General features: G+C 46.1%; 1 protein-coding gene across 1 annotated transcript; it reads left to right on the top strand.

The window, feature by feature from the left end:
- Nucleotides 1-1,035: 1,035 nt before the first annotated feature.
- Nucleotides 1,036-17,778, top strand: LOC146356190 (uncharacterized). The gene is made up of 7 exons (XM_084831721.1): nucleotides 1,036-1,068; nucleotides 1,532-1,658; nucleotides 4,316-4,384; nucleotides 7,874-8,000; nucleotides 10,263-10,358; nucleotides 13,151-13,258; nucleotides 16,377-17,778. The coding sequence occupies exons 4-7, from the start codon at nucleotides 7,958-7,960 to the stop codon at nucleotides 17,573-17,575; spliced, it is 1,446 nt and encodes a 481-aa protein (XP_084687847.1). The 5' UTR covers nucleotides 1,036-1,068; nucleotides 1,532-1,658; nucleotides 4,316-4,384; nucleotides 7,874-7,957; the 3' UTR covers nucleotides 17,576-17,778.
- The last annotated feature ends 943 nt before the right edge of the window (nucleotides 17,779-18,721 follow it).

Genomic DNA, 18,721 nt, shown 5'->3' on the forward strand with positions numbered 1-18,721 from the left:
TTGTCTTCTCAAGGCTAAACATGCCCAGTTCTTTCAGTCTCTCTTCATAGGGCTTTGTTTCCAGTCCCCTGATCATCTTTGTTGCCCTCCTCTGAACCCTCTCCAGTTTGTCTGCATCCTTCTTAAAGTGTGGTGCCCAGAACTGGACACAGTACTCCAGATGAGGCCTAACTAGTGCTGAGTAGAGGGGAACTAGTACTTCCCGGGATTTGGAAGCTATGCTTCTATGAATGCAGCCCAAAAGAGCATTTGCCTTTTTTGCAGCCACATCACATTGTTGGCTCATATTCAGCTTGTGATCGACAACAATTCCAAGATCCTTCTCGCTTGTAGTGTGGTTGAGCCACATATCCCCCATCTTGTAACTGTGCATTTGGTTTCTTTTTCCTAGCTCTTCCTTGCTCTTCCGTGTTGAGAGTTAATTTTTTCACACCTGCCTTAGGAGATTTTAAAAAGGTGTTGAACCTCTTTCAGCCGGAGGGCCGCATTCCATCTTGGGGAAGCTCTCAGGGGCCACATTCCACTGGTGGGTGGGGCCAAAGGCAAAAGGGCAGGGCCAAAAATACAAGCATCTTTTAGCTTCAAGCTCTTACACCAGTAACTAACCCTGTAAAAAAGGCAAACTTCATGTTAGGCATAATTCGAAAAGGAATTGAGAGTAAAACTGCCAATATCATATCATACTGCCTTTATAAAAATCTATGGTGTGACCATGCTTGGAATACTGTGTACAGTTCTGGTCACCACACCTAAAAAAAGGACATTGTAGAGCTGGAGAAAGGGCAGAATAGGGCAAGTAAAATAAGCAAGAGGCTGGAGCATCTCCCCTATGAAAGAAGGTTACAACAGCTGGGATTGTTTAGCTTGGAAAAAAGGAGGGGAATGGGAGACATGATAGAGGTGTACAACATGATGCATGGTGTGGAGTGGGAGACACTTTTCTCCCTCTCATAATAGTAGGGCCCAAAGGGGTCATCCCATGAAGTTGATTGGTGGTTCAGGACAGATAAAAGGAAGGACCTCTTCACACAACGCACATTTAAACTATGGAATTCACTTTGACAAGAGGTAGGGATGGCCACAAATTTGGATGGCTTTAAAAGGGGTTAGATGAATTTCTGGAGAAGACTATCAATGGCCACCAGTCCTGATGGCTATGTGCTCCCTCCAGTACCCGAGGCAGTGAGCCTATGTGCACCAGTTGCTGGGGATCATGGGTGGGAGGGTGCTGTTGCAGTCATGTCCTGCTTGTGTGTTCCTGGTCGACAGCTGGTTGGCCACTGTGTGAACAGAGTGCTGGACTAGATGGACCCTTGGTCCAATCTGGCACGGCTCTTCTTATGTTCTTATAGGCATTTCCCCCTTTTCAAATGGGGGAAAATGCACAGAAGCCAGGAAACCACCAAACAGTTGGTGTTTGGGGAAAAGGAGGTGGGGCCAGGGGAGAAGAGGCATGGACATCTTGAGGTTCTGCACCTCTAATTTAAAAAGAGAAAATGTCTTCTTCTTCTTCTTCTTCTTCTTCTTTCAGGGCCTGGTGTCCTTTGAGGAGCTGACTGTGTATTTCACACTGGAGGAGTGGGCTCTGCTAGATCAGGACCAAAAGGCCCTCTACAGGGAAGTTATGCTGGAGAATTATGGGAATTTGGCAACTCTGAGTAAGGATTGTTTTTCTTCTTGGTTGATAGATGCTGAAAGGTGTGAACTCCCCTTACGGCAGGGATAGGTAACGTGTGGCTTTCCGGATGTTTTTGGACTACAACTCCCATTGTCCTTCACAACTGGCTAGGGCTCATAGGAGTTGTAGTCCACCATCATTTGCAGGCCACACTTTCCCCACGCAGGTGTTAAGGTTGTTGGGTAGTATCCAGCGTTAGTCCTACATAGAGTAACCCCTTGTAATGAACGGGACTGAAGTTAGTCATGGCTAACTTCAGTCCCGTTCACTTCAAGGGGTCTACTTTAAGTAGGACTAACATTGCATACTACCCATTCTTTACAGAGGTATTGTAAATATGTTGCTGAAGAGGAAGAAAGTGGCCAGGCTGTCTTCTCTTCACACAACTGCTAAGCTTTACCATTCAGGACCCGTTTTATTCTGGCCTGGCAAGAATACAGGATCTTTTGCAGCCTCTTACAATACTTCCCTGTTTCAGAGTGTAGTCCAGGGTTCCCCAACTTTTTTGGACCCATGGGCATATTTGGGCATTTGAGAATCTGCTGTGGGCACCACCACAAAATGCCTAATCAGTGGATCGCCGCTTTGGTGTCTACCTTTTGCGTCTATGGATCTGAGGCTGTGTCTTATTCAGCAAAAATATTTGTTTTGTGTCTTTTTGACACTGCAATGTCTCTTTAATAAGGGATTGTCTAATTCTGGTAATTGCTGGTGGTGCAACACAGCTAATGCTTCTTTTAAACATATATTTTGACAATGTCCAGTACTTGCTTCTTGGGGGGGGCAGGGGTGTATTGCACTGATAAATTTTGTCCTGGAACAGTCTTTAATATTCGCTGACGTACACACTTTTTAAAATTATTTACCTGCTTCATGGAAATTAAGAAAAGCTCAGTGTAAATGGATTCTCTGTGCCCTTTTGAGAGCTAAAAGACTCAGCATTGGAAGGATGAACATTCACCTCCTATAATGAATGGATTGAGGACCTTACAACACTTTCGATATTTGAATGGGTGGCCTGCAGACGCGAACTTCAAATGGATACTTATTTGGATATTTGGTCCACTTTTGTTGAAGCCTATATATAATTGCTAGAAAGTTGTATGCATTTTATACAAATCCATGTACATATATTAAAAAAAGGATTAATTCTTTTAAAAATTGAAAGACTTTTTTTTGCATTCCCATGGGTACTATGTTGGGGACCCCACATTGAGGACCCATGGTTTAGGGGAAGCCATCAGACCTGGAGCGGGCATGTTTTCAGAGGCAGCTTCCTTTCTCCCACTGGGAGAGAGGAGGTTGGTTTGAGAGAGGGTAGCCAACCTGTAGCCCTTGGCTTCATTTCAAAAGCCCTCCGCATGCAATCAGTTCAGACTGTTGGGAAAAGAAAAGGGGGGAAAAAAAGGTATGACTTATGGCTCCTACCCCAACCATCCCTGACATGCGGCCCCTGCCAGATGATGACACTGATGATGATTTATAACATTCCTTTGACACCTTTCTCAGAAAAGACTCAAGACATCTTATAACAAAGATTAGAGCACACACAAATTTAAAACAGTTTAAAACAGCTAAAAACAATGAACAATAAAATACCACAACCTGAAAGAAACACACCTCAATTAAAAAAAAACATCATATGGCATTAAATCCTTGGGAGTAGAGTAGGATTAGGAGGCATATGGCCTACAGGGCCCCCCCCCCCCCATGTGGTCTCTGCCACCCTCCAATTTAATGGAAAAACATTGTTTAAACCAAAATGGCGTCTGGAGCAATTGGCAAGCTAATTTTGACCCTTTGGGCGCTCTGTAGCAGCTCCAGATGCCATTTTGTTCCCATTTTTTAAAATTCCCCTGTGTTTTTGGCACCTGCACATGGCTCCAGGTGACGAAAATGGTCCCTGGGCCTCCTGAAGTTGCCAACACCTGTAGCAGAGGAACGTCTTAACCTGGTGCTGAAAAGATGACAATGTTGGCGCCAGGCAGGCCTCACTGGGGAGAGCATTCCTCAGTTGGGCAGCCACCACTGAGAAGGCCCTCTTCCTTGTTGCCATGCTCTTAACCTCCCTCAGAGCAGGCCCTCAGATGTTGATCATCATGTATGGGTAGGTTCATACAGGAAGAGGCACTCCATCAGATTACCCACAAGGAAATGACAGAAAAAGGTTTGACAGAACACTTTTGACAGAAACCTTTGACAGAAAAGTTTGACAGAAACCCTCGACATAAAAAAGTTTGTGCACAGATGGCTTAAGAGGATGTTTCCATCTGGGTTTTTGGGCTTCCCCTTCCCTGATCTGAGAAGTGGCTGAGATTAATATTGCTTCTTCTCCTCCAGAAATGTATTCCTGATGGTCATTTCAGTCTGAGTTTGGGAAAGCAGCAGACATGCAGCAGCAAGGATCAGATGGACGCTTCCAGCTTCCTACTATTCTCCCCCACGTTCAAGTTATATAGTTTTCAGGAGAGCAAAAGTTTTGCCATGTGACCTTTTCCTCAGCACTAGGGAAGTAGGGGGTGGTGGAATGAGGCAGGATCAGTCGGCCTGGTCGCAATGACTGAACATTTATTACAGTAGTCAGAAATCCCCAAAACTAACTTCTCTGCTTTTCTTCCCCTCTTTCACCCTCCAAAGGATGCCTTTTGATTCGCAAACCTGACCTCATCTCCTGGCTTGAGCAAAAAGAAGGACGGAGAACAGAAGGTATAATCTGTCTTCGAAGTATGGAGTTTTCTCAAGAGCGTGGTGGCTTTCCCTTGCTCTGTTTGGTCCTCAAACTCTGGTATTTGGAGGGACACTGCCCCTGTTCATGGAGGTTCCATTCTTAGCTACCATGACTAATATCTGCTACTAGAACTGTCCACCGTGAATGTACCTAATATTGTGGTGGTGTTGTTTGGACAAAAACCCAAAGGACCTTCTTGCTGAATCAACAAGAACAAAGGTAGAATCAATTAAGAACTAAGGGTGCAATTCTATGCAAGTTTAGACAGAAAAAGGTCCTACAACTCCCAGCATTACCCACCCAGCAGTGCTGGCTGGGGAATGCTGGGAGTTGTAGGAATTTTTTCTGTCTAAACATGCATAGGAATGTGCCTGAAGGCTATAATCCTATAAACCCACTCACCTGGGAGGAAGCCCTGCTGAAGTCAGTGGGACTTACTCCTGAGCAGGCATGCATAGAATGGTGCTATAAATGCCCATCTCAGCAGTGCACCAATTTTTCTAGCGTTGGCCACCCAGCTACTCCAACCAGAGGCCCAGAAGCAGTAAATGAAGGCGACTTTGGCTTGTGCCATCATCTGGAAATCGATGGATATTCCACTGATGGAGGTTACATTTGTAGCTAAGAGTGGCCAGCTGTTAAAGGAGACAGGGTTTCTGCACCTTTAATAGTTGCATTTCTGCTGAAATCCCCTAAAGGTGCAGAAGCCCCGTCATTTTTTGTATTCAGCCACCCTGATTGTAGCCAATCCAGCCCAAGACATTTTGCTGCCTAAGGCAAAGGACAAGATGGCACCCCTGTCCCCCCCCCCATTCCACATACAGATGCTGACTAGACTGGTAGTCGACTCTTACTTCAACTCTGGTAAAAGGACAGCATCCTCCATCACACCTGAGGGCAGCAGGCTGGCTTTGGGGTTGCGGGGCAGGCTGTGCACGACACGCAGAGCTCTGTCCTCCCAACACCTTGCTGTCACTCTCTGCTCCCCAGTATCTGCTGCCTGAGGCACCTGCCTTATAGCAGGGCTGGCTCTGCTTGTAGCTCTTGTGTTTTCTGGCCCACTGATAGAAGAATGTCATGAATATATCTAATCCTTTATTGCAACAACTGCTTTTCTGGAAAAGGAGTCCTCCAGAGGGGTGATGACTATATATGCAACTTTTATGCAATTTTATTTGCATATAGGTTTGCAAATTTTATTGCAAATCAGTGTCCTTTGTCTTGGGTGATGCATAAGAGGCCACCCTAAGTCTACCCAATCTAGCTTTCTTTCTCCAACAGAGGTCAGCCAGATGCTTCCAGGAAGCCCACGAGCCAGGCACAGTGGAGATTGTCACCCCCAGTTGCTTGTCCCCAAACGGATATGTTTTAGGCCATCTCCTTCCTGGAGCAGAGTGGGAAATGCCTCTATGCAGCCAGCTCAGGTAGAGTCATCAGGGAGGGAGACCTGCAGGGCAGGAGACGCTGTGAGTGTCTTTTTCTCTGTTTCGGGTCCCCAAAGAACCAAGCTACTTTCCATTGACTTCTGGTGATGCAAAATGCCAACGATGTCCCCCGTGAACTCTTCTTGTTCAAGCGTGAGTGAAAGAGGGGGATTTTCAGTAAGATGTTAGCTACTTGCTCTAGCTCCCTGCAGTGTAGGCAGTGACAACTGGTTGCTTGGGCTGAACACCAGCCCTGCAAAGTAGGCTGTAACCACCCCTTATGTCCACCTCAGCCTGAGCCAGGGGACTCTCAGACCTCACAGGGCTTATGCTCCTAGGGCTTATGAAATAGGAGCCCAAGCTGGCACCCCCTATTTCGAGGCCCCAGGCCCCAAACATTAAACAGTAGCATTAACCAAGCAGCAGGCTCTGAACTTAGTACCAAGGCTTACTTGGAAGGAAGCTACCTCAAGGTAGTTGATAACTTTCTTTATGAAGACGAAGAAAAGACGTACAAGAACCAGAGCATGTCTGGAAACAGCGCTTCAAGGTAAAAACAACAAAGCTTCCCTCAACCTGCCTACACGCACCTAAGCATGGGTCTTCAAAAAAAGTCAGGACCAAACAGACATACGTGGAGTCCAAAGCAAAGATAGGAGGCGAAGACGATGGGCCATTGTCACCCTCCTGCTTTTATGCTCACACCCCTGGCAACTCCAAGGAAACCCCTGTTAGCCAATCACAGGCTGGCTAAGACTGTTTTCCCAGGCCCCAAGGGGTGGGGGGGGTGTTCCCACAGGAACGCAGCTGAGATCACTTACGGCGCCATCCTATGCATGTTTAGACAGAAAAAAGTCCTACAGCTCCCAGCATTGCCCAGTCAGCATGGCTGGCTGGGGAATGCTGGGAGATGTAGGACTGTTCTGTCTAAACATGCATAGGATGGCGCCCTTAGTCCAATTAACTGGATCTTGGTTCGACCTTAAAGCTTCTCTAGATAACTCACACGCAGGTGGTGCAGGACTACGGGCCGCTTTAGTCTGGCAACATGGAACCTCACACACTGCTGATACCTGGGAAGAAAATGGAGTTCTTGAGAGTTGTGGATAAATTGGAGAGACTATTATTCCTTTTGCATTAACCATATGTGTCAATAAAATACATTCAAATGCTGTCATATTTCTGGTCACACTAGAAATTACTAGAAATTACCCTTACTATAGCACCAGTGGGCAACGCAGGAGAGGGCCCACCTGCCCCCGGCCTTAAGTGGGCAACGCAGGAGAGGGCTCGCCTGCCCCCGGCCTTAAGTGCAGCCCCTGCTGACCCCCGCCTGCCCTGAATTGGCAATCGATGGTTTTCTACCACATTTTGGTGGCAAACTGCAACGGTGGCCTAAAATGTCCAAATTTAGCTTTAAAACATGACACACACCTTGTTTTAAAGCTAAATTTGGCCTTTTTATGCCACCGTAGCAGTTTGCTGCTGAAATTCAGTGTCAAACCGCCAATGGTTTTGCCACTGTGGCCGCCTAAATTCGGCAGTGTGATGGTAGTGCAGCCCCTGGTGCAACGAAATTAGCCCCTGGAGCGCCTGGAGTTTCCCACTCCTGTACGACAAGATTTGTAATGAGATATTATATTTGATGAGCGAGCATCCGTTTCATTTGCATTCTCTGAAGCTTTTCTTTCAATTCTGTCATGGTGAGAGGGGTTTTGTTTTCAGAGAGATCTCGCGTTCTATAAACGCCTTTTGGTTTTCATGTTGCTCTTCTTCATCTACATGGGCAAAATTTAGGTGCAGCAAGAATGGAAGCAACAGGGATCTTTCTGGGATTAATATATTTTTCCATTCCATCCAGATATTTAATGCAGTGTATAAAAAGGGACTGTCTACCCATTTCAAATCTCCTATTTCCCCCCTCCAAATAAAAAAGAGGGGAATTTTCACACCTTGGCGTTATCTGTGAATTGCCACGCATTCCATATATAAAGCAACTCTGCTGTGAGTCACACCATATCTTTTTTCTTCTTTTTCTTTTAGGGTCCAGTGTCCTTTGAAGAGGTGACGGTCTACTTCACTAAAGGGGAGTGGGCTCTGCTGGATCCAGACCAAAAGGCTCTGTACATGGAAGTCATGCTGGAGAATTATGGGAATGTGACTTTACTGGGTAAGGATCACTCTTTCTCTTTGCTGATAGATGCTGAATTTCCATTACTGTTGTCAGGCAGTCCATCTGGGCATGCCGGCTATGCCATCTTGTACCAGTTTTCTTGTATAGCAATGATTCAGAGACTCAGGCTGTAATTCTATACATCTCCCTGTGGGAAGGATCCTGATGAGTTTTTATTAGTTAACATTGTTTATTGTGATTTCATTATTTTTATGTTATTTGTAAGCCGCTTTAGCAGGATTTGTATCTTGAAAGGTGACAGATAAATAACGGTAACAAATAAAGTGCTTCTTTACATAGTGCATAAATTGTGGAATTAGCTACCACAAGATGTAGCGATGGCTACCAATTTGGATGGCTTTCAAAAGGGATTAGACAGATCCATGGAGGAGAAGGCTATCAGTGGCTACTAGTCCTCATGGCCATATGCTATCTCCAGTATCAGAGGGAGTGTGCTTCTGTATACCAGTTGGAGAACATAGGCAGGAGGGTGCTATTGCACTCATGTCCTACTAGTGGGCTTCCCCCAGCATCTGGGTGGCCACTGTGTGAACAGAATGCTGAACTAAATAGGCCTTTGGTCTGATCCAGCATGGCTCTTCTTATGAATTCAGTGAGTAGACACGTATAGGATTGCACTGTTAAGACAGAAGTAGGGAAGTGTTTCAGTGTGAGACAGGAGACTATCCAACCAGGGTAAGAGACAGACTGATGCCTTCTCCTCTGCAGTTGTGTTCACAGTCTGAGCTTAGTCAAACAGCAGACACATACCTGTAAGGATCAGGAGCATTTTTACATGAGGCTTTTATTGCATGCTCATGATTGGTCACTCATGGACGTTTGCAGGTCCTTTACACAACGTCATCAACTACCAGGGTGCCTCCTGTGCTTTCTGACCTTTATCCTGCTTTTAAAAAAGATTGGCGATAACCCATTAAGGAACTTTAATCCGATATATCGGCTGTGTGTTATTACGGAGTTCTGCTATAACCACAGCACCATCTAGTGGCTGTAAAAATGAAACACATTGAACTTGCTGAGAAAGGAAGTCCCTGAAAGCACATGTCTGCATGTGTAAAGGAACTGTTCTTAATCCCACAAAGAACCCGGAAGCAGAAGCTCTGGTAAAACTGTGGGATTTTAGCCTTGTGTGGTGAAGCCCTAGGTGGGTGCTTTCTAGGGATGTACGAAAGTCACTTGCCTTTTCGAAGGGTGACATTCACGGTGGGGGGGAGGTGCTCTGTCCCTCCCCCCGAAATTCTGGCTGGGGGGGAGGCGCTCCGTCCCTCCCCCCCCGAATCCTGGCCGGCTGGGTCCGCAAATGGCGGCGGCCATAGCCGCCGCTGTTTGCGTCCCTGCAGTCAGCCGTCATAGGCTACGTAAATGTTTACGTAGCCTATCACGGCTGATTTAAAAGAAAAAAAAACCACGCGTGTATGCAAATGGCGGCGCCCGTGGGCGCCGCCATTTGCGTTCCTTATTTTGACACGTCTTAGTCTATGTAAACATTTACATAGACTAAGACGGCGAAAATAAGGGGAACGCAAATAGCGTAGCGTCTACGCTATTTGCGTTCCCCTTATTTTCGCCATCTTAGTCTACGTAAATGTTTACGTAGACTAAGGCATGTCAAAATAAAGAACGCAAATGGCGGCGCCCATGGGCGCCGCCATTTGCATACACGCGTGTTTTTTCTTTTCTTTTAAATCAGCCGTGATAGGCTACGTAAACATTTACGTAGCCTATCACGGTATTTTTTAAAAATCTAGCCGTGATAGGCTACGTAAATCTTTATGCAGCCTATCACGTTTGTTTGTTTGTTTGTTTGTTTTACTGGAAATGGCGGCGGTGGCAGCCGGTCAGAAGACCGGCTGCCGCAGCCGCCGCCAAACCGCCGCCGCCGGAGCCGCTGCCACCAGGAAGATTCGCCCAAGGTAAGTCCCGTCCCGGGGGGGGCGGGGGGGGCAGACCGTTTTGCCACCAATTTCGGGGGGCCGAATGCGCTGGCATTCGGCCTCCCCGAGATTCGTGGCGAAATTCTCTGACATCCCTAGTGCTTTCTGGCCCACACTCTGCTACCCCATTTGGTACCTTTCTCTCCAGGAATCAGATAATTTGCAGGAGAATGAACTGCTTACTGTGTGCACTTTTTTCACTTTTGGTAGAGGAGGAAACCAGTAGGAGATTGGATTGGAATCTTTACATATTTCTTTAGGATGTCAGAAGTAACTCCTGCTTTTGTCTCCCCATCACCTGAAGGATGTCTTCTGATTCCAAAACTTTACCTCATCTCCTGGCTGGAAGATGGAAGAGAACTATTTACCCAGAGCTCATTGGAAGAAGGGGGAACAGCAGGTAGCTGCTGAGATGTGGGACCCTTGGTTGTTTTCAAATTGTGGGGTGAACCTCCCTGGTTCTGTTTTGATTCACACAGATCAAACCCCACCGCTGCCTCCTTCCCAACAGTGTTTATGGTCCAAGCTTCGGTGAGCAGCAGACACACCCCTGTAAAAGTCAGACGGAATGTGTTCAGGCTCATCCTGTGTTCCTGCTATTTCGGGGGTCCCCAACCTTTTTGGACCCATGGGCACATTTTGGAATTTGAGGAACTGCTGTGGGCACTACCACAACATGGCTCCCATGAAGGATGAGGCTAGTCACATAATGGGTGGCATGGGGGCCTGACTAGTCAAAAGTGAGCTAAAGAGGTGGGGTGGAAATAGCAAGGCCAGAGGTTGGGAGGGAAGGGGAAATAGCAAGGTAAAGGGGAGAGAAAGAGCAAGGCTAGAGGTTGGGTTGGGGAGAAACAGTGAGATAAAGAAGGGGAGCGAAATAGAAAAGCTAGAGGCTGGGAGGGAGGGAGAAAGAGCTAGACAAAGGGGCAGAGGGGAGAGAAAGTGGGGGAGAGAAATAGTGAAGCTAGAGGCTGGGAGGGGGGAGAAACAGTGAGATAAAGAGGGGGAGAGAAATAGCGAAGCTAGAGGGAGGGGGAAACGGCCAGGCAAAGGTGTAGAGGGGAAAGAGAGCAAGGCTAGAGGCTGGGAGGGGGAAGAAACAGTGAGATAAAGAGGGGGAGAGAAATAGCAAAGCTAGAGGGAGGGAGAAATAGCAAGGCAAAGGGGCAGAGAGGAGAGAAAGACCAAGGCTAGAGGCTGGGAGGGAGGGAGAAACAGCAAGGCAAAGGGGTAGAGGGGAGAGAGAGCAAGGCTAGAGGCTGGGAGAGGGGAGAAACAGATAAAGGGGGGAGCAAAATAGGGAAGCTAGAAGCTGGGAGGGAGGGAGAAAGAGCCAGACAAAGGGGCAGAGGGGAGAGAAAGTGGGGGAGAGAAATAGTGAACCTAGAGGCTGGGAGGGGGGAGAAACAGTGAGATAAAGAGGGGGAGAGAAATAGCGGCGCTAAAGGCTGAGGGGGAGGTAGAAAAAGCAAGGCAAGGGGGTAGAGAAAGAGCAAGGCTAGGAGGGGGAAACAATGAGGTAAAGAGGTGGGATGAGAGAAATAGTGAAGCTGGAGGCTGGGAGGGCGGGAGAAAGAGCAAGGCAAAAGGGGCGAGGGGAGAGAAAGAGCAAAGCTAAAGGCTAGAAAGGGAGAGAAAGAAGACTGCCCTAATGTTTTCAGAGGTTTTTCTCAAACTATTTTTTTGCAGGGGGCCAGGAGGGGAGAGCTTCGTTGGTGCAGTTAGAGGTCCCCATGGATACCATGGTGCCTGCGAGCACCACATTGGGGACCCCTGAGCACTATACTGGTGCAGAAGTTCAGTACTATGCTGAAGAACTTAATTTTTCTTTACTTGTCTCTCTTCTGCCTTTTGGGGTAGGGTGGTACATCAGGTCAGGCCAATTTAGTATTCTGAAGATGTATTTATCTTCCTCCTTCTCCTCCTTCTCCTGAATTTTATTACTTTTCCAAATACTAGGACAAACAAGCAAAGAAAGAAAGAAAGAGAATCACATCAAGTTTAGGTCCGGTTTTTGAGAGAGGGTACTACATTTAATGTATTTTCCCCCCTTACAAGCAGAACTATGAACGGAATCCATTGGCTGCTTCCAGATTTTCTTTCGGTTCTTCAAAATAGCACATTATATTCAGCCCGTTTCCCTTAATCTGAAGAAAGATTTTGACAGGTGTTGATGCCTATATCCCTGATCTGTATGTGATATAAAATCATACCATATTGTATAAAAATCCGATACTTTAACTTTGGCTTTAGCCAATTTCAGTTGATACGTTCATTTTTCTGCCATGGCTGTTTGCCACAGCTCCATGCACCAAGGCTTCAGTGTTAGAAACTTTTGCAGTTTTCCAGCTTTTAACTATCAGCCTGAGGGATGCCATCAGCATGAACATGATTAATTCCTTAGACATCACTTTTGCATGAGGTGTCATGGCGAGAGTGTTGGACTGGGAGTTGGTAGATCCGGGTTCTAGTCCCCACTTGGCCGTGGAAGCCCATTGGGTGACTTTGGGCCAGTCACTGACTCTCAGCCCAACAACTCACAGGGTTGTTGTTGTGAGGATAAAATGGAAAAGGAGGAGAACTATGTACACTGCCTTGGGTTCCTTAAGGAAGAAAAAAGGCGGGATATAAATGTGATAAATAAATAAATAAATTCTTCCCATATTATTAATAAATAGCCAATGCTATTGTGACATAATGAGCTTTTCTACATGAGGCATTTATTGTGCGCTCGTGATTCCTTACTCACAGTTGTTTAGGGGTTCTTTAAATGACCTCCAGTTTCGCTTCTGTTTTTTAAGAGCACTTTCCCAGGTTATTTTAGAGTGGAGGAAATGCAGTATCATTTCTGAAAGTGAAAGAAAAGGTATTTTTGTATGTGTTTGTTTGCACTATTCTGCTATAGCACAGCTCCACCTAGAGATTAGTCAGCAGAAAAGCAGGAAAGGAAAAGCTCTTTGTGCAGAGCTCAGATCTCAATTCTGTGACGGAACTGAACAAGTAACAGCCTCATGTAGAAAAGCTCAACATTTTTGATATCTAGCCTTGGCTATTTCTGAAAATATCATGTTCCAAAACTGTAACACAACAGGACATGACCATCACATATGAATATATATACCTTGCTGATGATCATATCAGACATTCCAGAACTAACGTCTCTGCTTTTGTTTCCTGAAACCTGACTTGAAGGATGTCTTTCAGTGCCCAAACCTGCCTTCATCTCCTGGCTGAAAGAAGGAGAAGGAGGAGGAGAAAGGAAGCTATCTGAGAGATCCAGTGGAGGCCAGAGAACCACAAGTAAAGGCTTAATTGTGAATTCCTTCGTTATCTTAGAATTGTGGGGTATTTCCTCCAAGGGTTGGTACATTTCCCTGGTTCAGTTTTATTTTTCACATGAAAGGGTTCCCGGGTTCCCCTTATGACCTGGACCACCTGAGCAACCCTTAAGGATCTCTTGCCTCCATAAGAGTCCCACATTCCTTCTTTTAAACTTCCCCTTCCCAGTAATGTGGGGTTTAGGCTGTAGATGTGGGGTGACTGACACTCTAGACGCTTGGGGTTTAACCACAAGAGTTTACTGCTATATTAAAGCTAGCAAATCACAGCTAAAGGTATTTACACAGTCGAGCTGAGTGATACAAAAGGCCTTAAAAGAAAATAAAAGTTGCAATATGCAAGTTCCTTTACCCTAGCTGTTCCTTTTACCTTTCCAGGCTGCTTCTTCCTGCTCTCACTTCGGACTCTGCTCTCACTTCAGGTTCTAGCTGTCTCTCTGTTCTTCCTGACTCTCCCTTGCTCTTGCTCTTGCTCTGGCTGCAGCCTGGGATTTCTGATTCTCACTGGCTCTCTTGCTCTCTTTATATACCCCTCCCCCTCAAAACCGAAAGTACTGCTTCAAACCTGAAGAAAGGAAACTCAAGTGGAGAAATGAAACTGACACTTAACCAGAGAAATGAAAGGACTCTTCTTAGGGATACCCCATTCCAACAGAAAACTCCAGGCGCCTATGCCTGACTTTTTTTCCTTTTGTTTCTGTAGGCCTCAAACCTTCACAGAGGGAGATCTCTCAAGCTTTGAGAGCTCCTGATGGGCATCTTTTGTGGCTTCCTGTGCAGTGGTGCAGCTAGGGAATTTTGCTTGGTTACTTGCTACTATTTATTGTTTCAGGCTTGAGGCTTGCGAATAGAGTGGGGTGAAGCTGAACCCCTATTTCCTGACCTTCAAGAGTGTCCCGTAAAAGAACGAAATACCCTGGACAATGTGTGGTTTTGCACTTTAAGCCTGTTTCAATCATGGCCCCATCACAGCTACAGGAATGAAATGGAAATTAGTTCTGCTGCCTTCATACTGACCGCATTTACGTGGGAATGAGCGCCATATTGTTGTGGAAAGTATAATTCTTGTGATGCCTGGGAGTCCCCTGGCTCTAGCCGAGGTGGTGGCAGCCTACCTGGGCAACTGTTGGTCCCTGCCTACACTGCAGGGAGTTAAGGCTCCCCCTTCCTCCCTTCACAGCCGCTATTCACAGAATCACGTCAGGCTGCAAGTGAGGGCACTGCAGCTTTGATTGCCCCACACTGGAAAACAAAATGTTAAAAACACTCTCCTGACAAAGAGAGGGCTTTTATTCATTGCATTTATATCCCGCCTTTTTTCCTCTTGCAAGGAACCCAAGGCGGCTTACATTATCCTCCTCCTCTCCATTTTATCCTCGCAACAACCACCCTGTGAGGTAGGCTGGGCTGAGAGTCTGTGACTGGCCCAAAGTCACCCAGTGAGCTTCCATGGCCAAGTGGGGACTAGAACCCGGATCTCCCAGCTCCCAGTCCATCACTCTCACCACTACACTTCACTGGCTCACTCTGATGTGCTGTTTTTCCAGGTGCAGGGAGAATTTTACATGGCAGCGGGGGGGGGGGAGCAGTTCTCTCCATTACAGCTTGTGCTACTTGTCTGGCTTCTGCTTGTCGAAAGAGTTCCTGTCTAAGAACTGCCCAGTTAACCAGTATTCTTTCTTGGGCAGTTAATGGCACAACCCTATCCAGATGCCCGTCAGCTTCTGAACTCAGAGGCTGACAGGCATCCAATGCAGAGCGGAAGGAGCACAGAAGCGATTGTTGCCTCCACGCTTCTCCCGCTCAACATTTTTGCTAGATGGGTTTTTGCCCGTCTAGCTAGGGCTCTGCGGGGGGGGGGGAGGACTGGGGAGTGCTCGTATCCCCGCTTCCCCAGTTGCCTCCCCTGCCCGCCGATGGAACCACCCCCTTTCCCTCCTCTCTGAGGATGCTTTTGCGACCTTGGACAGGCAGTGTGGGGTGGGGAGCTCGGACTCCTGGGTCCAAGGTCACAGTGCTGTCTCCACCCTCAGATCCAGGAATCTGAACTATCCTATGGCCCCCCAGACGCTCTCTCTGAAGTATCATCAGTGGACATCATTCAAAACCAGAGAGCCAGTGTAGTGTAGTGGCTAGAGTATTGGACTGGGAGCCAAGAGATCCGGGTTCTAGTCCCTGTATGCCCCGGCCGTGGGCTTCCAAGATTTAGAGGTGCCAAGAAAGTGACAAGTCAGATCCAGGTTTGCTTACATGGAGACTTTTATTGAGTACATACAGCGCAGAGGCGTACCCAGTGGTTGGATCAGACGACGCTCTGAACAAAGAGCTGTGCTGCAAGATGGTTTTTTATATTGTACATGTTATTCAGGCATAGCAGTGAGGCAATATGACAGGTGCAAGCATTAGAGTTCATCTACAACCTTCCCAGCATAGCCCAGCAGTGCTTGGTAACATATTTGGCAGAAGCAAGACCAACAGAATTTTCTCAGCATGGAGACCTGTGGCTTAAGATGAACATAGCTTTACTCTCAGGCACATCCTGGGCTCTGATAAGATAAATGGTACCAGAGCTCGTTAGCATGGAATGTGCCGAGGGGGCGCTGCACCAGCCTTTGCCTCATCTTATGAGCCGAGAGGCCCAACTACTAGGGATTGCAGCTATTAATGAACCAAAGCAGAGAGCATTATAGATCTCTAAGCTATTATTAGCTTGCTTACAGGCCTGGGGCCCTACAGTCCCCATTCGGCCACGGAAGCTCACTGGGTGACTCTGGGCCAGTCACAGACTCTCAGCCCAACCCACCTCACAGGGTTGTTGTTGTGAGGATATAATGGAGAGAAGGAGGATTGTTTACACTGCTTTCAGTTCCTTGGAGGAAAAAAGGCAGGATATAAATGCAATTAATAAACAAACAAACCGTTTAATGTATGGCAAGATCTGCCTCTCCATTAAGTTTTTGGATGGGATCTGGAGGCAGAACCCGTTTTCTGCCCGTTTCCCCAGCAGTGATCTTGATTTGTTCCCTCACTGGAGGCTCTATTTCTCACTTGTGCTCTTCTTATCACTCTCTCTGTTCTAGGAAATGAAGGGCAGGAGGGTGAAAATGAGAGGGAAATTCATCGACTGTATGTGGAAGAAGCCAGACATCCACAGCTGGAAGAAAAGAGTAAGTATCATGGTGGATCAAAGATGCAGAAGGGAAACCCGACAGAGAATCAGAGACAGAATTCCAATTCTTCTTGGCGTGAGGATTTCTATACAACCCCAATCCGACAAAAGCATAATAACCTGGGGAAAATGAATAAGTGCTCTGAATGTGAGAAAACCTTCAGTAGTAAATCAAGCCTTAACAGACACCAGAAAATTCATACAGGAGAGAAACGCTATAAATGCCTGGAGTGCGGAAAGAGCTTCTGTCAGAGCATTAATCCTACTTCACACCAAAGAATTCACACAGGGGAAAAACCATATAAGTGTTTGGAGTGCGGAAAGAGTTTCAATCAGAGTTCACACCTTACTAAACATCAAATAATTCACACCGGACAGAAACCATATATATGGTTCGAGTGTGGAAAGAACTTTGTTCGTAGTACTCACCTGACTAGGCATGAAAGACTGCACAGAGGAGAGAAACCATACAAATGTTTGGAATGTGGGAAGAGCTTCAGTTGGAGCACAAACCTTATTTCACATCAAAGTATCCACGCTGAGGAGAAACTGTATGCATGCTTGGAGTGTGGAAAGAGCTTCAGTTACAGAACACACCTTACATCCCATCAAAGAGTCCACTCAGAAGAGAATCCATATAAATGCCTTGAGTGTGGAAAGAGTTTCAGAGATGGAACAAATCTAACTTCTCATCGAAGAACCCACACAGGGGAAAAACCATATACATGTTTGGAATGTGGAAAGAACTTCACTCGGCGTGCAAGCCTTACTTCTCATCAAAGAATACATTCAGGGGAGAAACCTTATAAATGTTGGGAGTGTGGAAAGAGTTTCTATAGGAACACCCATCTTACTTTACATCAAAGTATCCACACAAGGGTGAAGCCATATGAATGTTCAGAATGTGGGAAAAGCTTCAGCCATGGTGCACATCTTAAATCCCATCAAAGGATTCACACAGAAGAGAAATTATATAAATGTTTGGAGTGTGGAAATAGTTTCAGAAATGGAACAAATTTAAGTTCTCATCAACTTAAGGTTCGCCTGGCGCCTACATTGTATTCCTTTCGGCGCCAGGTGAAGACCTTTTTACTTTCCCAGGCATTTTAGCATTTTAGCCTTCTAAATTTTTATCTTTGCTGTTTTAAATCTGTATTTTAAACTTCTGCACTGCTGCTAAGTTTTATTGTGGTTGTATTGTTATATTGTGGTTTTAATGTTCTGTATATTTTAAATTGTTTTATTGTGTGTTGTTTGGATTTAATTTTTGTGAACCGCCCAGAGAGCTTCGGCTATTGGGCGGTATAGAAATGAAATAAATAAATAAATGAATGAATAAATCAAAGAACCCACACAAGGGAGAAACCATATACACGTTGGGAATGTGGAAAGAGGTTCAGTCGGAGTGCCAACCTTACTTCTTATCAAAGAATACATTCAGGGGAGAAACCTTATAAATGTTGGGAGTGTGGAAAGAGCTTTAGTAGGAACACTCACCTTACTGTACACCAAAGTATCCACAGAGGGGAGAAACCATATGAATGTTCAGAATGCGGAAAGAGCTTCAGCCACAGTGCATATCTTAAATCCCATCAAATAATTCACATAGAAGAGAACCATACAATGTTTGGAGTGTGGAAAGAGTTTTACTCAGAGTTCAAATATGACTTCACATCAAAGTATCCACACAGCAGAGAGACCACATAAAAGCTTGGAGTCTGGGGAAAGGTTTAAACAGAACTCAGCTTATTTCACATCAAAGCATCCACAGAGAGGAGAAAACTGTGGTGCTGTGTGAAGCTGCATCCATTTCATTTCTAAGAGGCAGCCATGTTAGTTGCGTATAGAAAACAATAATGAAGCAAGGTGTGCTATGTTAAACACTAACAAAGCATTGTGAGCTTTCAGGAGATGTTTTTGATTAATTTCAAGCCATGGTGCACTGCTAAACCCTAGCACTAGAGCACTTAACCAAATTTTGTTTTTTTTAAGTGCTGAAGAACAGGGATTTCTGGTCAAGATGGCAACCCAAGAGACATTGTGGTTTATGGTTTGCTAGTTCCAGTTTGACCCATATGCACTGTCAGGAATGATTGTGAGCATGTGGAGATAGTTAGCAGCTCAGACTCAGAAGGGGAACAGCCAGAACTGGGGGAGGTTTCCTCCCTAGTGAGCTCAGATATGGATAGGCATTCTTAGGATGGCTCGATCTGAAGCCACCCCCCCCTTTCCTCCCCCGTGAGAACCCAGGTCTCG

The sequence above is a fragment of the Heloderma suspectum genome, chromosome 2 (genome assembly GCF_057233095.1).
Source record: "Heloderma suspectum isolate Gila_16-S chromosome 2, 16-S_ref, whole genome shotgun sequence".
NCBI lineage: Eukaryota > Metazoa > Chordata > Lepidosauria > Squamata > Helodermatidae > Heloderma > Heloderma suspectum.

What these genes read in the sequence shown, in the direction of transcription:
- LOC146356190 (XM_084831721.1), top strand. Translation starts at nt 7,958, where the DNA reads ATGGAAGTCATGCTGGAGAATTATGGGAATGTGACTTTACTGG. An exon ending in GGAAGAAGGGGGAACAGCAG is followed by an intron (nt 10,359 to 13,150) that starts GTAGCTGCTGAG and finishes CCTGACTTGAAG; the next exon opens with GATGTCTTTCAGTGCCCAAA. An exon ending in TGGAGGCCAGAGAACCACAA is followed by an intron (nt 13,259 to 16,376) that starts GTAAAGGCTTAA and finishes TCTCTGTTCTAG; the next exon opens with GAAATGAAGGGCAGGAGGGT.